The sequence below is a fragment of the Phyllobates terribilis genome, unplaced genomic scaffold (assembly GCF_046119375.1).
Source record: "Phyllobates terribilis strain yellow unplaced genomic scaffold, ASM4611937v1 Scaffold_10__3_contigs__length_209671492, whole genome shotgun sequence".
NCBI lineage: Eukaryota > Metazoa > Chordata > Amphibia > Anura > Dendrobatidae > Phyllobates > Phyllobates terribilis.
In genome coordinates, this window is record NW_027362770.1 from 161,667,488 (window position 1) to 161,689,884 (window position 22,397).

Genomic DNA, 22,397 nt, shown 5'->3' on the forward strand with positions numbered 1-22,397 from the left:
TGCATTGGAAATGCAAATATTCTCCAAGCAGCTTCTGGAGCACTGACATATCTTGAGTCAACAAACCGTGATGATTCATCGTGATTGACTGTTTTTTGTTGGATTTCGACGTTAGCTTTGTCATGCCCCTTGTAGATGTACTTGAAAAGATATTTAACACTTTTTATTGAAGCGCAGATTTCAACGTTGATGTGACAGTTGTAGCGCTTTAATAAGTACGGGTTGTATGGAACTATCCATGAGTTATTTATAATCTTTTTGTTGTGTACAATGTTATCAATCAGTTGTCTCCGGTAGGATGGGTAGCCGTCCAAATCTTTAACAGTGTGCTGTTTCAACTGCTTTGGAAACCCTTTTGTACACTTTCCGTTTTGCATGCATGGACTTTTTGGATTTGCTACACCGCATGGGTCATGAACCATATTACAGATTACAATATTATACAGTTCAGGATACTTTTCTTGGTTGGGAATTTCAGCCCACACTATGTTGTCAATTTCGTCCTCCGTGCGAAACTTGGAATCCGCGTCTAAAATAATTAGTATATGCGCATGTGGGAGACCTCGTTTCTGAAACTCTATGACGTGTACCATTGCTACGACTGTTCCAAAAAGGCCTTTTTTGATGTCTTCAAAAAGGCTGCTGAGTTTTAGTCGAAATACGCGTGCAACTAAGTCCGGCCTGTGTTCAACTTGCTGCTAGGGTTGTAGATTTTCTGTAATTTCCGGCCATTTAGGATTACAGGTCATTGTTAAAAAAATGTCAGGTCTTCCATACTTTGTTACTATTGCCATTGCATCTTGATAACGCTGTTGCATGTTGCGGGGGCTACCTTCAAAGGACGACGGGAGAATTACTGTTGTTTTTTTGGAATTCCTTTTTGAATGGATTGTTTTTGCAAATGTTCTTGAAGAACGCAGTAGTCTTCAACTTTAAGTTGTTTTTGGTTCCTTCGTATGAAATTGAGTCGATTTGCTTAAATTTTAACGTATGCGTCTACTAAGTACTGTTGTGTCAGTTTCCCACCGTTTAAAATAGGATTGAAGTAATTTCGCACAGACAGAAGAAAACTGTCGTACTGTAGTTGTGTAATTCTTCTTGAAGTTCCTTGCTGGTGTAGGTTTTCATGCCACCCTTGATCACCGCTTGGAAAGAATAGCGGATACAGAAGAGCATCAAGGTTGCTGTGCAAAATGCTAATCCATTGTGTTTTAGGAACGAAAGGGTTGTTTTTGTCTGGCTTAAGATGGACTAATATATCTCTTTGAAAAGGAGGCTTTCCATCATAGTTTTGAAAAATAAACTGCGACCTCACTTACACGTGGTTTGTTGTAACATCAGGGATCTTGTTGACGTTCTTGTTTAATGGCCATGATAATAGAAGGCATTTCCGTCCCATTTTGTATAGCTCTCTGTTCCTCCTCAGCTTCAACGTCTTTTAGCATGCGATATGCGGCAGCAAATGGGCTGATTGCCGTACATTTACAAACAATTAGGTTCATCAGTTCTGCATTACACTTTTCATTTTTTTTTCGGTTCATCCTTTGTTCTGTAGCCTCATTTGGATCAAAGATGTATAATTGTGCAAATGTTGGTGTTGTCCTAGTTCTGGGTGAAGTGTTCCAGTGCGGTGGTAGATCTGGCCATGAATTTTAAAACAATACGGTCCGAATCCAGGGGGCGGTGCAATGTTGGCACCAAATGAAGCAAACGCATGAGAACTGTTGATACTTCTGATATTTTCCTTTCATCAACTGCTCAAACAGATCTGAGTAGTGACATCTTGGTAGCATCACTTTTCCTTTTTGGCAGCATTGAGTAAACTGATTGTCAGATGGTTTTTCCTCGATAAAATTCATAGATTCACATTTTGAACAAACTACATTTATCTTCCCACAGTAGTGTTGAATAATGATAGTTTCATTGTCTGTTACGTAACGTGCAAGTTGTTGAACGTTCTGCTGGGTTTGCCTTAGCAAATCGTGTTGTTCTTGGTTTGTCCTGGATTCTTCAGATTCATTCAGACGACATTGTCTATGGGATTCGATTCCGCATCGTCTTCCTGTCTAGCCGCAGTGTGTTGCGGTGTTTTCCGTTCCCGACGTTGTCTGTGAGATTCCACATCCTGTGCTTGTCTGGCGTCAGTGTCTTGTGGCGTCTCCTGTTTCCGACGTTGTCTGTGAGATTCCGCATCCTGGGCTTGTCTGGCGACAGTGTGTTGTGGTGTCTCTTGTTCCCGGCGTTTTTGTTGAGATTCCGCATCCTGGGCTTGTCTGGCGGCAGTGTGTTGCGGTGTCTCTTGTTATTGGCATTTTTGTTGAGATTCTGCATCGTGGGCTTGTCTGGCGGCAGTGTGCTGCGGTGTCTCCTGTTCCCGGCGTTTTTGTTGAGCTTCCGCATCCTGGGCTTGTCTTGCGGCAGTGTGTTGCGGTGTCTCCTGTTCCCGGCATTTTTGGTGAGATTCTGCATCCTGGCTTGTCTGGCGGCAGTGTGTTGCGGTGTCTCCTGTTCCCGGCGTTTTTGGTGAGATTCTGCATCCTGGGCTTGTCTGGCGGCAGTGTGTTGCGGTGTCTCCTGTTCCCGGCATTTTTTGTGAGATTCGGCATCCTGGGCTTGTCTGGAGGCAGTGTGTTGCGGTGTCTCCTGCTCCGGGCGTTTTTTGTGAGATTCCGCATCCTTGGCTTGTCTGGCGGCAGTGTGTTGTGGTGTCTGTTGCTCTCGACGTTGTCGTTGTCTTGCTGCTTCTGCTGCTTTTCGGTCTTCCTCCGTGGCGTATTTTCGCTTGCGACCCATTATAAAACAGGAAATGTAAAGAAGTATCTCTTCAGCGCGCTGTCACTGGCAGAACGTGTTCAGTAAACCTGACTGAAGTCCCTCGCACAGTGTGAGTGAAGTCCCTCACACAGTCTGACTGAAGTCCCTCGCACAGTGTGACAGAGAAAACCTGCTCAGTACGTTATGAGCAGCTTGTGAGTCACATGACCACATGGGCGGAGTTAGCCGTGCTATCTCCCGAAGGTGGCGTAGATATTTGAAATGTTGCGGTAATTGGCCGGAGAGCGTGTTTAAATTTGGCGCGAAAATCTGTGATTGGTTGCGGGCGGCGTCCGCGAAAAATTATAGAAGCGGGTTTTAAATCTCGCGCCGTGTTACTAAGCAGCGGACAGTGTGTTTGAATTCAGCGTTAAAATCTCTGATTGGTCGCGGCAGGAGGGCACAAATCTGCATTCACTTTAGTAGCACATGCTGCAGATGTCGCTATGAAGATTTAACAATAATACAATGAATACACAAAATAATACTTTATTAACTATTATTGGTTATAGGACTTAGTACAACTGAACAAAATTATTAAACAGATGATCAAAATATATAAACTATTCCATGAATATGTAACAATATTTTACAATAAATCATCGGACAAAAGAAGTACGACCCTAGAATATATTTATTAACAATATCAACCTAAAATATTTTTGTACACAACATTTTTGGTGAATACTTTTGGACTATCTGGAAGCAACTTTCCTTGTAAATGGGTATCCAAAACTTGCACCTTGACATTGGATCTCATTTTAACTCTTGAAAATGCAACATAGAGTTGTCCATGACCAAAAACGGGCTCCGGTAAATATATGCCAACACGTTGTAGAGTTTGACCTTGTGACTTGTTTATTGTCATGGCAAATGCTGGTTTTACTGGAAACTGTCGACGTCGAAGCCTAAATGGAAGACCGGTGTCTGAAGGACATAAATCAATGCGTGGAATGAACACTTGCTCTCCTTTTGCAGATCCAGTGATCACTGTTGCTTGAATTATGTGGGAATAGAGTCCAGTAACAATAAGGCGAGTTCCATTACATAGACCATTTCTTGTATTTAGATTCTGCAGCAACATTACGATTGCTCCAACTTTAAGTTGTAGTCTGTGGGATGGCATTCCTGATGGCGTAACACTATTTAAAAATTCAACTGCATAATGCTCTCGTTCATCTTCATTGTCGACATCCACCGAATCATCACTTTTGTATAATTTATACTCTCCAGGCATTCTATCCATCACACGGGAATTTAGCAGAGCTCCGTCATCGTTCTTGGGACAGAGAATTGCATAGGAAGAGGCTCTCTCAACACTGCTTTGGTCGTTCACATCTATTTCAACGCGTTGTCCAAAAACATCACTTACGATGCAGTCAGTGCACAACATGTCTTCTGGTATTTCAATAATGTCTTCTCCAAGGTTATACTAACTGGTTCCCCTAACTCTTGGTTCCCCAGTCTCCCTGCAACCAGGGGAGCAGCACCTAGTGCATACTAGCCCCCTCTGGTGGAGAAATGTGGTGTTGGATGCAAAGGTTGGGTCCCGATTATCACACTGTCCTTACCTCAGAGGAGGAACACTACACTCCATTAGAGAAGTTCAGCATCCCTGTGGCGGTCGAACCCTCAGGGGCGCCACATAATCATATAAGATAGAAAATCCAGTGGCATAGAAAATACAACAGGTGCCAAAAAAATCCATGCAAAATATAAAGGGCCAAGATAATAAACCAAAAAAAGTATAACTATAAATACAGAAATAATTATAAATATTAGCAAAGTGAACACGGCAAAAAAGTCAAGGAGAATTAGGGGGTATGCGATGACCCTACGTATCGCCAGAAATGTGGCTTCCTCAGGGGTTCATCATCAGTTATCCAGCGTGTCTATTTTAGCCACATAATTAAAATAATTATGAGAAAAACATATTCACCTGTATACGCTAGGAGGAAAAGTTTGTGAACCGCGTGTGGAGGTTCAGCGTGCAGTCTGCCCTTGCAAAAATGTGATAGAGGTCATCAGATTGCAGAACAACTTGATCAAATTACCTTATTATCTAAAATATAAGCGCCCCAAGCGGTATTGTAGATAACAGACGAGCACTATTAGGGCAAATTCATCTTTATATCTCTAAAATAGGCGTCTAGGTATCTAAAAGATATATATATATATTATAAGCCTAAGTGCTAATTCAGACAATGATGTGAACAAGTTACCATGACTATATAGTGAAGTATGGAATTAAATACATATTTTTGCTACCCCATCCATCTGCAGCATAATGTAGGGGCAGAGACCCTGATTCCAATGATGTGTCACTTACTGCTCTGGTTGCTGTTATTTTGATAAAATCACAGTTTTCTCTGCTACAGATCTAGCAGTTCTCTGAATGCTGAGCTCTGTGTAACTCCACCCACACCCCTGATAGGCAGTGTTCTACCCATGTACACACAAAGAGGCCAATCAGTGGTGTGGGCGTGGCCGGACTACCACCAGCAGGTTTACTAGTCCTCTACTGATAATTTCCTGCTGATAAAACACTGATTGTATCAAAACTACAGCAAACAGCCACGTAAATGACACATCTCTGCAATTAGGGTCTCTGTCTCTACATGCTGATATCAGATAAGGTGGCAAAAACCTGATGACAGATTTCCTTTAATATGGCCTAGTACTGACATACATGATACATAAAACGTTATTACAAAGGAATTGGATAGCAATATTTGGAAGACGCTTGTCATGGGGTTACCGTGACAGTGTGGAGTCAGAAGGCCACTGTGTCGGATGGCTCCTACTCCAGCTCCGAGAAGAAGCACTTCTCCGTCATTTAAATGTTTATTTTCTTTTGGCAGAATAGGGGTTAAACGGCTTGTTGGAAATCCATGTGCTCACAGCTGAGCTCGGTAAGCCACTCCTATTCTGGGCTCTGATACTAATCCTTGTCAGAGCTAGCTCTTGCTGCATGGCTAACGGAGGGAGAGGAGTTCTTATGAGAAGGAGAGTTGGAGCAGTGATCAGTGACTGTTGTTTGGTTTGCATGCGTGATTATCCCTTAATCTTCTCTACTTTGGTTTATTCCTTTACCTTCACACCCTGGTGCTTTCCTTTGTTATATGTGAGTGAATATTTTGTGTACCTGGAGTTTTTTGGTTTACCCTTGTCTGTGTTGCCCTATTCGTCAGGTTAGTTTACTATGGTGCACAGTAGCGCCCCTCTTCCCAGGTGTGGAAGGTGAACAGACGGAGGGCTTATTCAGGAGGTAGGGCGAGGGCAGAGGCCCCGGCATCCTCACCTTCAGAGGTATCCTGGGGAATAGGGTGAGCTAGGGCGCCCCCTAGCGTTAGGGACAAAGTAGGTGCCCCTGGTCTGAGATCTTTCGACAGCTGTGTCGTGACAATGCTGCATTAAACTTTTGAACAAGCTTAAAGTCAGTCTGTCACCCCCAAAATACCTTTCAGACTAACAATACAATGATATAGGAGACCGCCCCTATAAAAATTATACTGGCACTATACCTGATACTGGTCCAGTGAATAGGAAAATAACTTTTAATCCATAGGTAAATGAGGGGCTTTGGTGGCCATGAGCTGGATGCACTGTTACACCCCTCCATTTGCATCTGGGGGACTGCTCTAGTTTAACATAGACAGCGCTCACTCCTAGAGTGAACGCTGCCCTGTGTGTGCACATGCGCACTGTTCCTGGCTGTGTCGGCCATGCACGCACATAATCGCTGTGTGCATTCTCATTCCTGGGTCTTCTCTTGTACATACACCAAGAAGTGCTGCGAGCGGCGTCCGCAGGGGGCCAGGTGAAAGCCAAGGCACAGGAAAGCCTTTAAAGCAGACTGGTTGTCTCCAACCCACACCAGGGACAGCACAGTGGAATAATGAAATGCAATAATTCTCTGTCATCTCTAATAAAGTCCGAAGTCAAAACAATCCACAGATATCTTTATGATAGGGATATACTGTATATATAGCACCAGGATCTTCAGCCTTGAGACACCGCAGAAATTGAATTGATATATCATAATCATGTTTTTTGTGTCTAGGATGGTAAAAATACGCTTGGAAATATGGAGGATCCTATAGGGAAATATGGTATAACTTAGATTTGGGTCCTGAAACCTTCTTTCCTTGCATATAATTTGCCATCCTCCTCTCTCCTGACCAGGATGAGGAGTCTGGATTGGACCCTGTAAAAGATCTTATCCACAGACACACAGTGTCAGACCGAGAAGAATCAACGAGAATTATAGATCTCCTAATTTCGGCTTGTCAAGGCAAAAGGCAAATCCAAGGTCCGGCAACAAAGATCAGAATATCACATACTACTAAAGATAGCCGAGTCTGCAGATAAATATGTAATGTGTGTGGCCAGCTTGTAGAGATGGGGGGACCATGACCGGGCCGCAGCTCCGCTGTGCCTGTAATATGGCAGGCAAGACAGAATTTTAGGTCTGCAACGCAAATAGTTGAGCTTTGAAAATAAAAGATTTTCTATATAATTTAAGAGCAATTAACTTCAATTTTACACTTTTATTTATTAATACAATTAAATTAGTGCAAAATTAAATTTATGTAATTAATTTAAGCTGTTGTTCAGTTTCGATCCCGAATAATCAGCTGTTTGCTGCTACACAATGTCCAGAGCTGGAAGATCACACTGTAGCAGCATTCCTGGAGTATTACAGCTCAGCTGCCGTTCACTTCAGTAGGAGACCCCTGGACAACCCCTTTAATCCAGCGCAAAACGGTGTAAGATTCTCTCGCTGGAAAACTTATGGTGGAACTCTAAACATCTATTTTTCCTTGTCTAGGTTGTCCCTCCAAAACCGGTAGCTCAAGGCAGTTGCCAGTAACAACCAAGCAACAGTGGGGGCCATCAGGGAGGCGGCCGTCCTATTAATGGGGCACCAGGCGACGATCGTAGCAGCTGCGGATCCGGTCATCAGAACACTTTGGAAAAATGCCTGTAATAAAAATTATACAATATATAAGCACCACACCGTGCACAAACTACTGAAAGTGACCCGACATTACAACCAGCAGTATGATAGTGTTTGAGGTTTGTCCCCATAAGTCGGCCATAGTATACACTCCACCCAAAGCTGCACAATGCACTATGAGCAGTCTGCAGATACAACGCATGCTGCAATGCTCTGCGTGTCCTGACTCCTTTCTATCATAGATGTGATGCTCTGCATGTCCTGTTTCCTTTTTATCAAAGCTGCAATGCTCTGCGTGCTGTCACTCCTTTCTATTATAGCTGAGATGCTCTGTGTATTCTGACACTTTTCTAAATAGCTGCGATGCTCTGCGTGTCCTGACTCCTTTTGTATTATAGCTGTAATGCTATCTATGCATCTCATGACTTCTTTCTATCATAGCTGCGATGTTCTGCATGTCCTGACTCCTTTCTATCAAAGCTACGATGCTCTGCGTGCTGTCAATCCTTTCTATTAAAGCTGAGATGCTCTGTGTATTCTGACACTTTTATAAAAAGCTGCGACGCTCAGCGTGTCCTGCCTCCTTTCTATCATAGCTGTGATGCTCTGCATATAGTGATTCCTTTCTATCATAGCTGAGATGCTCTGCATATCCTGACTCCTGTCTATCATGGCTGCAATGCTCTGCGTGTCCTGACTCCTTTCTATCATAGCTGTGATGCTCTGCGTGTCCTGACTCCTTTCTTTCATAGCTGCGATGCTCTGCATGTCCTGACTCCGTTCTATTATAACTACGATGCTCTGCGTGTCCTGACTCCTTTCTATCATAGTTTGCAATGCTCTGCATATCCTGATTCCTTTCTATCCTAGATGAGATGCTCTGCATGTCCTGACACCTTTCTATCATAGCTGCGATGCTCTGCGTGTCCTGACTTCTTTCTATAATAGCTGCGATGCTCTGTGTGTCGTGCCTCCTTTCTTTCATAGCTGAGATGATCTGCATGACCTGACACCTTTCTATCATAGCTGCGATGCTCTACGTGTCCTGACTCCTTTCTCTCATAGCTGTGATGCTCTGCGTGTCCTGACTCCTTTCTATCATAGCTGCGATGTTCTGCGTGTCCTGACTCCTTTCTATCATAGCTGCGATGCTTTGCATATCCTGACTGTTTTCTATCATAGTTTGCAATGCTCCGCATATCCTGACTCCTTTCTATCCTAGCTGCGATGCTCTGCGTGTCCTGACTCCTTTCTATCGTAGCTGCAATGCTCTGCGTGTCCTGACTCCTTTCTATCATAGCTGTGATGCTCTGCATGTCCTGCCTCCTTTCTATCATAGCTGTGATGCTCTGTGTGCCCTGACTCCTTTCTATTATAACTACAATGCTCTGCGTGTCCTGACTCCTTTCTATCATAGTTTGCAATGTTCTGCATATCCTGACTCCTTTCTTTCCTAGCAGCGATGCTCTGCGTGTCCCAAGTCCTTTCTATCATAGTTGCGATGTTCCGCATGTCTTGATGCCTTTCTATCATAGCTGCGATGCTTTGCATATCCTGGCTCTTTTCTATCATACTTTGCAATGTTCTGCATATCCTGACTCCTTTCTATCCTAGCTGCAATGCTCTGTGTGTCCTGATGCCTTTCTATCATAGCTGCGATGCTTGGCATATCCTGGCTCTTTTCTATCATAGTTTGCAATGCCCTGCATATCCTGACTCCTTTCTATCCTAGCTGCGATGCTCTGTGTGTCCTGACTCTTTTCTATCATAGCTGCGATGCTGTGCGTGTCCTGACTCCATTCTATCATAGCTGCAATGATCTGTGTGTCCTCAGTCCTTTCTATTATAGCTGCGATGTTCTGCGTGTCCTGACTCCTTTCTATAATAGCTGCGATTCTCTGTGTGTCCTGAGTCCTTTCTATCCTAGCTGCGATGCTCTGCGTTTCCTGACTCCTTTCTATCATAGCTGTGATGCTCTGTGTGTCCTGACTCCTTTCTATCATAGCTGCGATGCTCTGTGTGTCCTGACTCCTTTCTTTCATAGCTGAGATGATCTGCATGACCTGACTCCTTTCTATCATAGCTGCGATGCTCTACGTGTCCTGACTCCTTTCTATCATAGCTGTGATGCTCTGCGTGTCCTGACTCCTTTCTATCATAGCTGCGATGTTCTGCGTGTCCTGACTCCTTTCTATCATAGCTGTGATGCTTTGCATATCCTGACTCTTTTCTATCATAGTTTGCAATGCTCTGCATATCCTGACTCCTTTCTATCCTAGCTGCAATGCTCTGCGTGTCCTGACTCCTTTCTATCGTAGCTGCAATGCTCTGTGTGTCCTGACTCCTTTCTATCATAGCTGTGATGCTCTGCGTGTCCTGCCTCCTTTCTATCATAGCTGTGATGCTCTGCATATAGTGACTCCTTTCTATCATAGCTGAGATGCTCTGCAAATCTTGACTCCTGTCTATCATGGCTGCGATGCTCTGCGTGTCCTGACTCCTTTCTATCATAGCTGTGATGCTCTGTGTGTCCTGACTCCTTTCTTTCATAGCTGAGATGATCTGCATGACCTGACACCTTTCTATCATAGCTGCGATGTTCTGCGTGTCCTGACTCCTTTCTATCATAGCTGCAATGCTTTGCATATCCTGACTCTTTTCTATCATAGTTTGCAATGCTCTGCATATCCTGACTCCTTTCTATCCTAGCTGCAATGCTCTGCGTGTCCTGACTCCTTTCTATTGTAGCTGCAATGCTCTGCATGTCCTGAGTCCTTTCTATCATAGCTGTGATGCTCTGCGTGTCCTGACTTCTTTCTTTCATAGCTAAGATGATCTGCATGACCTGACACCTTTCTATCATAGCTGCGATGCTCTACGTGTCCTGACTCCTTTCTATCATAGCTGTGATGCTCTGCGTGTCCTGACTCCTTTCTATCATAGCTGTGATGCTCTGCGTGTCCTGAATCCTTATTATCATAGCTGCGATGCTCTGTGTGCCCTGACTCCTTTCTGTAACATCCCTGGTGGCGTGCTTGCATAGTGCACCACCTCCCACTATGCAAGACCGTAATCTTACCTGGCAGTCCAGCCTGCAAATCTTGCTCCAGTTCATGCTGTGTGCATCTCTCTTGACTGACTGCTTAGGGCGGCGGCCCGGTTACTTCCTGATTCTTATAGCTGCTGTGGGCGCACCCCTAATGCGTCTCCAGCCTATTGCTGTGAGTCACTGGATATTTAAACCCCCTCCACCCAGTAGGAGGTGCCTGAGCAACACCTTCACTCAGTTAGTCTTTGCTACTGAATTGCCAGGTCCTGTCCTGTTTCTAGTCTGTTTCCGCCATCTCTGCACACCCAGACCTGTTATCTGTGACCTCTTGTCCATTTCCGCCATCTCTGGGGGCTGTATACCCAGGCCTGTTATCTCTGACTTCTAGTCTGTCCTGCCACTCTGGGGGCTGTATACCCAGGCTCGTTCTTGTATCTCATTGCAGTAGCAGTTCCTGTCTGAACTGTATCCTAGCCTGTTACCTGTTTGTCTCTATGTCCGTACCTTCCCTTTTCCTGCAGTATCTGAACCTGCACCTAACTCCAACTCATTGTCTCTGTCCTTCTGTTTGTGAGTTTTGTGTCCACTCGCTACTTCATGTGAAGTACCTTGTGTGTATCTGGTTCTGCTTGTCCCTTTTCCCTTCCTCCGTATCTTCCTCCTGTGTTCTAGCCATCTTTCTGCATTTTCCTGTCTGTTCCATGTGAACAGAGCCCTGTCCTCTCTGCCTTGTCCACCGCACCTGCGGTTTCGCTCCGCTGTGTCTTGCCCACAGCTCCGGTGGTTTCTCTCTGCTCTGACTTGCCCACCGCTCCGGCGACTTCCCTCTGCTCTGCCTTACCCACCGCTCCGGTGGTTTCTCTCTGCTCTGACTTGCCCACTGCTCCGGTGGCTCCTCTCTGCTCTGCCTTACCCACCGCTCCGGCGGTTTCTCTCTGCTCTGCCTTGCTCACTGTACCAGCGGTTTCTCTCTGCTCTGACTTGCCCACTGCTCCGGCGGTTTCTCTCTGCTCTGCCTTGCCCACCGCTCTGGCGGTTTCTCTCTGCTCTGCCTTTTCCACCGCACCTGCGATTTCTCTCTGCTCTGCCTTGTCCACCGCTCCGGCGGTTCAGCTCTGCTCTGCCTTGCCCAACGGACCTGCGGTTTTTGCTCCGCTCTGCTTGCTCACCGCACCAGCAGTTCCTCTCTGCTCTGCCTTGTCCTCCGCTCCGGCGGTTTCGCTTAACTCTCCTTGTCTACCGTATCTGCAGCTCTGTACCTGTCTCCCAGTCTGTACTTGACCCTATCCAGCCTGCGCTCCAACCTGCTAGTACCTCCCTGTCTGCACTCCAGCCGTACTTGCCAATATCTCCCTGTCTGCATACCAGCCGTGCTTGCCAGTGCCCACCTGTCTGCATACCAGCCGTGCTTGCCAGTGCCCACCTGTCTGCATACCAGCCGTGCTTGCCAGTGCCCACCTGTCTGCATACCAGCCGTACTTGCCAATACCCACCTGCCTGTATGCCAGTCTAACCTGCCTGTTCCGGCATTCCCCGGTGTGGGTCAACAACTGTGACCGGGGTCTGACCTGGAGTCGCACCTGGTCCCTCTGCTCGGTTTCTCTCCTTGGTCCACGGAGTCGACTAAGCCGTCGTGGGACCTTGGTCGGATCGGGTTGATACTTAGTTACGCCCCTCCAGGCACTCCTCGGTTCATCGTACAGTGGGATCACTAATCACGCTCACGCCAGTCCGGGCGCGAGCGTAACACTATCTATTATAACTACGATGCTCTGCATGCCCTGACTCCTTTCTATCATAGTTTGCAATGCTCTTCATATCCTGACTCCTTTCTATCCTAGCTGCGATGTTCTGCGTGTCTTGACTCCTTTCAATCATAGCTGCGATGTTCAGCGTGTCGTGACACCATTCTATCATAGCTGCGATGTTCTGCGTGTCCTGACTCCTTTCTATAATAGCTGCGATGTTCTGTGTGTCCTGAGTCCTTTCTATCCTAGCTGTGATGCTCAAAATTTCCTGACTCTTTTCTATCATAGCTGCGATGCTCTGTGTGTCCTGACTCCTTTCTATCATAGCTGCGATGCTCTGTGTGTCCCGACTCCTTTCTTTCATAGCTGCGATGATCTGCATAACCTGACACCTTTCTATCATAGCTGCGATGCTCTACGTGTCCTGACTCCTTTCTATAATAGCTGCGATGCTCTGCGTTTCCTGACTCTTTTCTATCATAGTTTGCAATGCTCTGTGTGTCCTGACTCCTTTCTTTCATAGCTGAGATGATCTGCATGACCTGACTCCTTTCTATCATAGCTGCAATGCTCTGTGTGTCCTGACTCCTTTCTATCATAGCTGCGATGCTCTGCGTGTCCTGACTCCTTTCTATCATAGCTGCAATGCTCTGTGTGTCCTGACTCCTTTCTATCATAGCTGCGATGCTCTGTGTGTCCTGACTCCTTTCTATCATAGCTGCGATGCTCTGTGTGTCCTGACTCCTTTCTATCATAGCTGCGATGCTCTGCGTGTCCTGACTCCTTTCTATTATAACTACAATGCTCTGCATATCCTGACTCTTTTCTATCATAGTTTGCAATGCTCTGCATATCCTGTTTCCTTTCTATCCTAGCTGCGATGCTCTGCGTGTCCTAACTCCTTTCTACCCTAGCTGCGATGCTCTGCATGTCCTGACTCCTTTCAATCATAGCTGCGATGCTCTGCATGTCTTGACTTCTTTCTTTCATACCTGAGATGATCTGCATGACCTGACACCTTTCTATCAAAGCTGCGATGCTCTGCGTTCCCTGACTCCTTTCTATTATAACTACAATGCTCTGCGTATCCTGGCTCTTTTCTATCATAGTTTGCAATGCTCTGCATATCCTGACTCCTTTCTATCCTAGTGGCGATGCTCTGTGTATCCGCACTCCTTTCTATGATAGCTGCGATGCTCTGCGTGTCCTGACTCCTTTCTATCATAGCTGCAATGCTCTGCGAGTCCTGACTCCTTTCTATCATAGCTGCGATGCTCTGCGTGTCCTAACTTCTATCATAGCTGCAACGCTCTGTGTGTCTGCACTCCTTTCTATCATAGCTGCAATGCTGTGTGTCCTGTCTCCTTTCTATCATAGCTGCGATGCTCTGCGTGTCCGCACTCCTTTCTATCATAGCTGCTATGTTCTGTGTGTCCTGACTCCTTTCTATCATAGCAGCGATGCTCTGCGTGTCATGATTCCTTTCTGTTATAGCTGCAATGCTCTGCATGTAACTCATACTCCTAAAGTGTCTATCCCAGTGATCGGATGCCATCTAAAAGGAACTGCACTCTAAATGTCAGAGCTGAATTTTAAATTACCAATTTGATTTTGTGGGCACCAAAAAAAACTTGACTCCATGTCCAGTTCAGAGCCAGATGAGTGGCGTACACCCCAAGAGGCACCACAGCGTCTTTAGTAAATCCTCCCAACTCTTTCCAAATCAAATAAGATCCGTATCTGAAAAAAGATAAAACAATCAAAATCATAAGAATGTTCAGAATAAAAAAGTTATGAAAAGTCTTCATTCTTAAAGGAACATTCTGAGCATAATTCACTATAAAAAAAAAATTCTTTTGACTATACATACAGAAAAAAAAAGAGAAACTATTTTCTCACTAGTCACTAGGCCTCATACTAGACTCACACTGCCTGTTCTGTACAAAAGACTTTTCAGCCGTCTCATTATCATCTCATTCAAAAGTACAATGAGAGGCAACACCTCTATATACAGTAGATAACACAGGATCCACCATTCACAATAGGTGATGTCACAGCTCACCTCCTCCCCCTCCTGTACAGATGCAGTGTACCAGTTTTCCCTGGATGTCCCTTTAAGCCTTTCCTCATATACCTCTAGATCCCAAAATGTTTCCTCAGCACACTCACCCCATGGATGTATTCAAAGTGGTCCATACTGGTAGAAACACCCAGTTTGGGGGGCACCAGCTTGGTTTCTGCAATGTTGAGAACCAGGTTTTGATTTGCTGTTCGGATCCAACCCGTAGAATGGCGCTCCCTACTGATGGAAAAATGGTAAACCCAAGAGCGGGAAGCCAGGAGGGCGTCATGGTTGGTAAGAATCCTGAATAAAACATCAAAGCATAAATAGAATATATAGAAATTAACAAACTTGTGAGAAAGTTGTGACCTCGATCTTGCACAGGAAATGGCATAAATAGCAATTCCTTAATTGACTTCATTATGGGATCTTTACTGTTTCAACCAGTTGGTGCAGTGAGAAAAAAATAAAATAAAATTAATTAACTTTACTGGATGTGAGATCGGATTAATAGGCAGAAAGATAAATGATGGAAACCATCAGCAAGCAGCAATTTATAAACAGTCATTTTACCTTGTTATATATGGCTTGTACACTTACATCCTATAGCGGCCTAATAATGGGGTATTATCGTCTCAGTGTACTAGAATTACTAGATTCACAATAGTACTAGAATGCCAGGAGGAATAACAGAGGAACGTATAGAGTAGTTCAGGAAAAGGGACAGATCCTTTTTAATTGATTTCTAGTCTGTCTGTGGCTTTGTATGATCAGCGCAATAATCTCTTGCAGCATCTGTGTAGAGCTGGTCAATGGTTGTGTCCCTCTTTGTGTTCCCCATGCAGTAATAATATCCCTCTTTGTGTCCCCCATCTATATATATATATATATATATATAATCGTCTTATCCCGTCTGTCTGTCTGTCCAGGAAATCCCGCGTCGCTCATTGGTCCGGCAGCGGCCAATCAGCGCCGCGGGATTTCTGAAAAAAGATGGCGGCCGTTAGCGGCTCATCTGCGGGACAGAGCTCAGCGGCGGTGCAGCCGGGAGATGACCGGCGCGAGGCGCTTATCTCCCGGCCGATAGCAGCGGAAGGACCGCCGGGGTCGGGATACTTCTGCTGCGAGCACCCGCTCATGTCCCGGGTTCTCGCTGCGGAAGTATCCGCACAGGCAGCGCCGCTGACATCCATGCGGCTAGGGTGTGAAGGGAGGACCGGGGAGCGGCGCTGACACCCAATTGGTCGCGGCCGCTATTTAAAAGTGCCGCACAAATCGGTGATTGGTCGCGGTCTTGGGTCGCGACCAATCACTGATCTTGCCGCAAAAGTTAAACACTACTGTGCTGATTGGTCGCGGACGCTGCCCGTGACCAATCACTGATTTGGGCGCCAAATTTAAATATCGGCCGCGACCAATCACCGATCTTGGCTCCACATTTAAACACCGCTGTGCTGATTGGTCGCCGACGCTTGGCACGACCAATCGCCGATTTTGGCGCCACATTTAAATAGCGTCCGCGACCAATCAGCACAGCGGTGTTTAAATGTGGAGCCAAGATCGGTGATTGGTCGCAGACGATATTGAAATGTGGCGCCCAAATCGGTGATTGTTCGCGGGCAGCGTCCGCGACCAATCAGCACAGTAGTGTTTAAGTTTTGCGGCAAGATCAGTGATTGGGCGCGGCCCAAGACCGCGACCAATCACCGATTTGTGCGGCACTTTTAAATAGCGGCCGCGACCAATTGGATGTCAGCGCCGCTCCCCGGTCCTCCCTTCACACCCTAGCCGCTGATGTCCCCACAGTATCCGCATGGTGTTACAAAGGTCCGGACATTTGTGTTAAAAATCACCGATTGGTCGCTGGCGCTGCCCGCGACCAATCACCGATTTTGGCGCCACATTTAAATATCGGCTGCGACCAATCACCGATCTTGGCGCCAAATTTAAACACCGCTGTGCTGATTGGTCGTGGACGCTATTTAAATGTGGCGCCAAAATCGGTGATTGGTCGCGCCCAGCGTCGGCAACCAATCAGCACAGCGGTGTTTGAATTTGGCGCCAAGATCGGTGATTGGTCGCGGCCAGCGCCAGCGACCAATCAGCGATTTTTAACACAAATGTCCGGACCTTTGTTACACCATGCGGATATTGTGGGGACATCAGCGGCTAGGGTGTGAAGGGAGGACCGGGGAGCGGCACTGCGGGTCCGGATACTTCTGCTGCCAGCGCCCGCTCATGTCCCGGCTTCTCGGAGCGGAAGTATCCGCACAGGCAGCGCCGCTGACATCCATCCGGCTAGGGTGTGAAGGGAGGACCGGGGAGCGGCGCTGACATCCAATTGGTCGTGGCCGCTATTTAAAAGTGCCGCACAAATCGGTGATCGGTCGCGGTCTTGGCCCGAGACCAATCACGGATCTTGCCGCAAAAGTTAAACAATACTGTGCTGATTGGTCGCCACATTCAAATATCGGCCGCGACCAATCACCGATCTTGGCTCCACATTTAAACACCGCTGTGCGGATTGGTCGCAGACGCTATTTAAATGTGGCGCCAAAATCGGTGATTGGTCGCGGCCAGCGTCGGCGACCAATCAGCACAGCGGTGTTTAAATGTGGCGCCAAGATCGGTGATTGGTCGCGGCCAGCGTCGGCGACCAATCAGCGATTTTGAACAAAAATGTCAGGACCTTTGTAACACCATGCAGATACTGTGAGGACATCAGCGGCTAGGGTGTGAAGGGAGGACCGGGGAGCGGCACTGCGGGTCCGGATACTTCTGCTGCCAGCGCCCGCTCATGTCCCGGCTTCTCGGAGCGGATGTAGCCGCACAGGCAGCCGCTCCCCGGTCCTCACCAATACGATACGCTGATTGGTCGCGCCCTCCTGACGCTACCAATCAGAGATTTTAACGCTGAATTCAAACACACTGTCCGCTGCTTAGTAACACGGCGCGCGAAATTTAAAACCCCAATCACAGATTTCCGCGCCAAATTTAAACACGCTCTGCGGCCAATTGCCGCAACATTTCAAATATCTACGCCACCTTCGGGAGATAGCACGGCTAACTCCGCCCATGTGGTCATGTGACTCACAAAATGCTCATAACGTACTGAGCAGGTTTTCTCAGTCACACTGTGCGAGGGACTTCAATCACACTGTGCGAGGGACTTCAGTCACACTGTGCGAGGGACTTCAGTCACACTGTGCGAGGGACCTCAGTCACACTGTGCGAGGGACCTCAGTCACACTGTGCGAGGGACTTCAGTCACACTGTGCGAGGGACTTCAGTCACACTGTGCGAGGGACTTCAGTCACACTGTGCGAAGGACTTCAGTCACACTGTGCGAGGGACTTCAGTCAGGTTTACTGAACACGTTCTGCCAGTGACAGCGCGCTGAAGAGATACTTCTTTACGTTTCCTGTTTTATAATGGGTCGTAAGCGAAAATACGCCACAGAGGAAGACCGAAAAGCAGCAGAATCAGCAAGAAAACGACAACGTCGAGAGCAACAGACTCCACAACATACTGCCGCCAGACAAGCCCAGGATGAAGAATCTCACAAGAAACGCCGGGAACAGGAGACACCGCAACACACTGCCGCCAGACAAGCCCAGGATGCCGAATCTCACAAAAAACGCCGGGAACAGGAGACACCGCAACACACTGCCGCCAGACAAGCCCAGGATGCCGAATCTCACCAAAAACGCCGGGAACAGGAGACACCGCAACACACTGCCGCCAGACAAGCCCAGGATGCGGAATCTCACCAAAAACGCAGGGAACAGGAGACACCGCAACACACTGCCGCCAGACAAGCCCAGGATGCCGAATCTCACAAAAAACGCAGGGAACAGGAGACACCGCAACACACTGCCGCAAGACAAGCCCAGGATGCGGAAGCTAAAAAAAAACGCCGAGAACAGGAGACACCGCAACACACTGCCGCAAGACAAGCCCAGGATGCGGAAGCTCAAAAAAAACGCCGGGAACAAGAGACACCACAATACACTGTCGCCAGACAAGCCCAGGATGCGGAATCTCACAGACAACGTCGGAAACAGGAGACACCACAACACACTGCCGCCAGACAAGCACAGGATGCGGAATCTCACAGAAAAATTCGGCAACAGGAGACACCACGACACACTGCCGGCAGACAAGCCCAGGATGTGGAAGCTCACAGAAAACTTCGGGACCAGGAGACACCACAACACATTGCCGGCAGACAAGCCCAGGAAGCGGAGTCTCACAGAAAACGTCGGGAAAAGGAGACACCACAACACACTGTCGCCAGACAAGCCCAGGATGCCGAATGTCACAGACAACGTCGGGAACAAGAGACACCACAACTCACTGCCGCCAGACAAGCCCAGGATGCGGAATCTCAACAAAAACGCCGGGAACAAGAGACACCACAACACACTGTCGCCAAACAAGCCCAGGATGCGGAATCTCACAGACAACGTCGGAAACAGGAGACACCACAAGACACTGCCACCAGACAAGCACAGGATGCGGAATCTCACAGACAACGTCGGGAACGGAAAACACCGCAACGCACTGCGGCTAGACAGGAACACGATGCGGAATCCCATAGACAATGTCGTCTGAATGAATCTCCAGAATCCAGGACAAACCGAGAACAACACGATCGACAAATTTATAAAAAACGAATGCTCTACCAACTAAGGCAAACCCAGCAGAACATTCAACAACTTGCACGTTACGTAACAGACAATGAAACTATCATTATTCAACACTACTGTGGGAAGATGAATGTAGTTTGTTCAAAATGTGAATCTATAAATTTTATCGAGGAAAAACCATCTGACAATCAGTTTACTCAATGCTGCCAAAAAGGAAAAGTCATGCTACCAAGATGTCACTACTCAGATCTGTTTGAGCAGTTGATGAAAGGAACGCATGAACACAGTAGAAATTTTATGGAAAATATCAGAAGTATCAACAGTTCTCATGCGTTTGCTTCATTTGGTGCCAACATTGCACCGCCCCCTGGATTCGGACCGTATTGTTTTAAAATTCATGGCCAGATCTACCACCGCACTGGAACACTTCACCCAGAACTAGGACAACCACCAACATTTGCACAATTATGCATCTTTGATCCAAATGAGGCTACAGAACAAAGGATGAACCGAAAAGAAAATGAAAAGTGTAATGCAGAACTGATGAACCTAATTGCCGTACATTTACAAACAATCAGCCCATTTGCTGCCGCATATCGCATGCTAAATAACGTTGAAGCTGAGGAGGAACAGAGAGCTATACAAAATGGGACGGAAATGCCTTCAATTATCATGGCCATTAAACAAGAACGTCAACAAGATCCCCGATGTTACAACAAACCACGTGTAAGTGAGGTCGCAGTTGTTTTTCAAAACGATGATGGAGAGCCTCCTTTTCAAAGAGATATATTAGTCCATCTTAAGCCAGACAAAAACAACCCTTTCGTTCCTAAAACACAACGGATTAGCATTTTGCACAGCAACCTTGATGCTCTTCTGTATCCGCTATTCTTTCCAAGCGGTGATCAAGGGTGGCATGAAAACCTACACCAGCAAGGAACTTCAAGAAGAATTACACAACTACAGTACTACAGTTTTCTTCTGTCTGTGCGAAATTACTTCAATCCTATTTTAAACGGTGGGAAACTGACGCAACAGTACTTAGTAGACGCATACGTTAAAATTGAAGCAAATCGGCTCAATTTCATACGAAGGAACCAAAAACAACTTTAAAGTTGAAGACTACTGCGTTCTTCAAGAACATTTGCAAAAACAATCCATTCAAAAAGGAATTTCAATTGGAAAAACAGTAATTCTCCCGTCGTCCTTTCAAGGTAGCCCCCGCAACATGCAACAGCGTTATCAAGATGCAAAGGCAATAGTAACAAAGTATGGAAGACCTGACATTTTTTTAACAATGACCTGTAATCCTAAATGGCCGGAAATTACAGAAAATCTACAACCCTGGCAGCAAGTTGAACACAGGCCGGACTTAGTTGCACGCGTATTTCGACTAAAACTCAGCAGCCCTTTTGAAGACATAAAAAATGGCCTTTTTTGCAACAGTCGTAGCAATGGTATATGTCATAGAGTTTCAGAAACGAGGTCTCCCACATGCGCATATACTAATTATTTTAGACGCGGATTCCAAGTTTCGCACGGAGGATGAAACTTACAACATAGTGTGGGCTGAAATTCCTAACCAAGAAAAGTATCCTGAACTGTATAATATTGTAATCTGTAATATGGTTCATGGCCCATGCGGTGTAGCAAATCCAAAAAGACCATGCATGGAAAACGGAAAGTGTACAAAAGGGTTTCCAAAGCAGTTGAAACAGCACACTGTTAAAGATTTGGACGGCTACCCATCCTACCGGAAACAACTGATTGATAACATTGTACACAACAAAAAGATTATAAATAACTCATGGATAGTTCCATACAACCCGTACTTATTAAAACGCTACAACTGTCACATCAACGTTGAAATCTGCGCTTCAATAAAAAGTGTTAAATATCTTTTCAAGTACATCTACAAGGGGCATGACAAAGCTAACGTCGAAATCCAACAAAAAACAGTCAATCACGATGAATCATCACGGTTTGTTGACTCAAGATATGTCAGTGCTCCAGAAGCTGCTTGGAGAATATTTGCATTTCCAATGCATTCACAGTCCCATGCCATTATACGTTTAGCTATTCATTTACCAAATCAACAGCAGCTTTATTTCTTTGAAAATGCTCAAGTCGAAGATGTCTCCAAAAATTTAAGCACAACGTCAACATTAATGGAATGGTTTTTGCTGAACCAAAGTGACGAAAACGCAAGGCAGTATTTGTATCAAGAGATTCCAGAGCATTACGTTTGGAATAAAACTTGGAAGCCAAGACAACGAGGACTTAGCAGAATAATTGGACGCATGTATACTGTTAGTGTCAAGGATCAAGAAAGATATTGCCTTCGGCTGTTACTACTGCATGTCAAAAGAGCTAGAAGTTACGAAGATTTGAAAACAGTTAATGGAGTATTGCACGATACATTTAAAGCTGCAGCTTTGGCTTTAGGACTTCTATTGGATGATACTATGTGGACACTTACTTTAGAAGACGCAGTTACCCTACATATGCCTAAGAAACTTTGTGAATTGTTTGCCTACATTTGTGTCTTTGGACCGCCTACAAATCCGTCTCAACTTTGGACAAATTTCAAAGAAGATATAATTGAAGATTACTGCTTACGTCTTCACAACAAAAGTGGAAATTGTCACAATTGCGAATCTTATGGCATGCAAGATGTCCAAAATGTCCTACTACTGCATGGAAAAACGTTTTCAGACTTTAATTTGCCACAGCCTGCAAGACAAGTTGCACAAATTCAAGAGTATGATGAAGCTTATGAATTATTGTTGGCAACAGAGAAGAAAAACTCTTTAAATAAAGAACAACGGATTGCATATGACACTATTGTGAGCGCTGTAGAAAACCAAGCCGATCCAACGCCAAAATGTTTCTTTATTGACGGTCCTGGAGGCAGCGGTAAAACATACCTCTATGAAGTTTTAATGCATCACGTTAGAGGGTTGGGAAAAGTCGTATTGCCATTGGCTACAACAGGTATTGCAGCAAACCTTTTACGAGGAGGTCGCACTATGCATTCACTCTTTGGGATACCAGTTCCAGTCAATGAAATCTCTGTTTCCAGAATCAAACAAGACACATTTGCAGGAAAACAGTT

At 45.9% G+C, this 22,397-nt stretch overlaps 1 protein-coding gene across 1 annotated transcript in view; it reads right to left on the reverse strand.

Moving 5' to 3' along the window:
* Positions 1-7,344: 7,344 nt before the first annotated feature.
* Positions 7,345-22,397, reverse strand: part of LOC141164600 (translocator protein-like) — a 39,272-nt gene continuing 24,219 nt past the window's right edge. The window contains exons 2-4 of the mRNA XM_073650023.1: positions 14,741-14,936; positions 14,173-14,311; positions 7,345-7,798 (exon numbers count right to left, since the gene is read on the reverse strand). Of these exons, the coding sequence (XP_073506124.1) occupies positions 7,628-7,798; positions 14,173-14,311; positions 14,741-14,922 (492 nt within the window). The 5' untranslated portion in view covers positions 14,923-14,936 and the 3' untranslated portion in view covers positions 7,345-7,627. The remainder of the gene's footprint in view (positions 7,799-14,172; positions 14,312-14,740; positions 14,937-22,397) is intronic.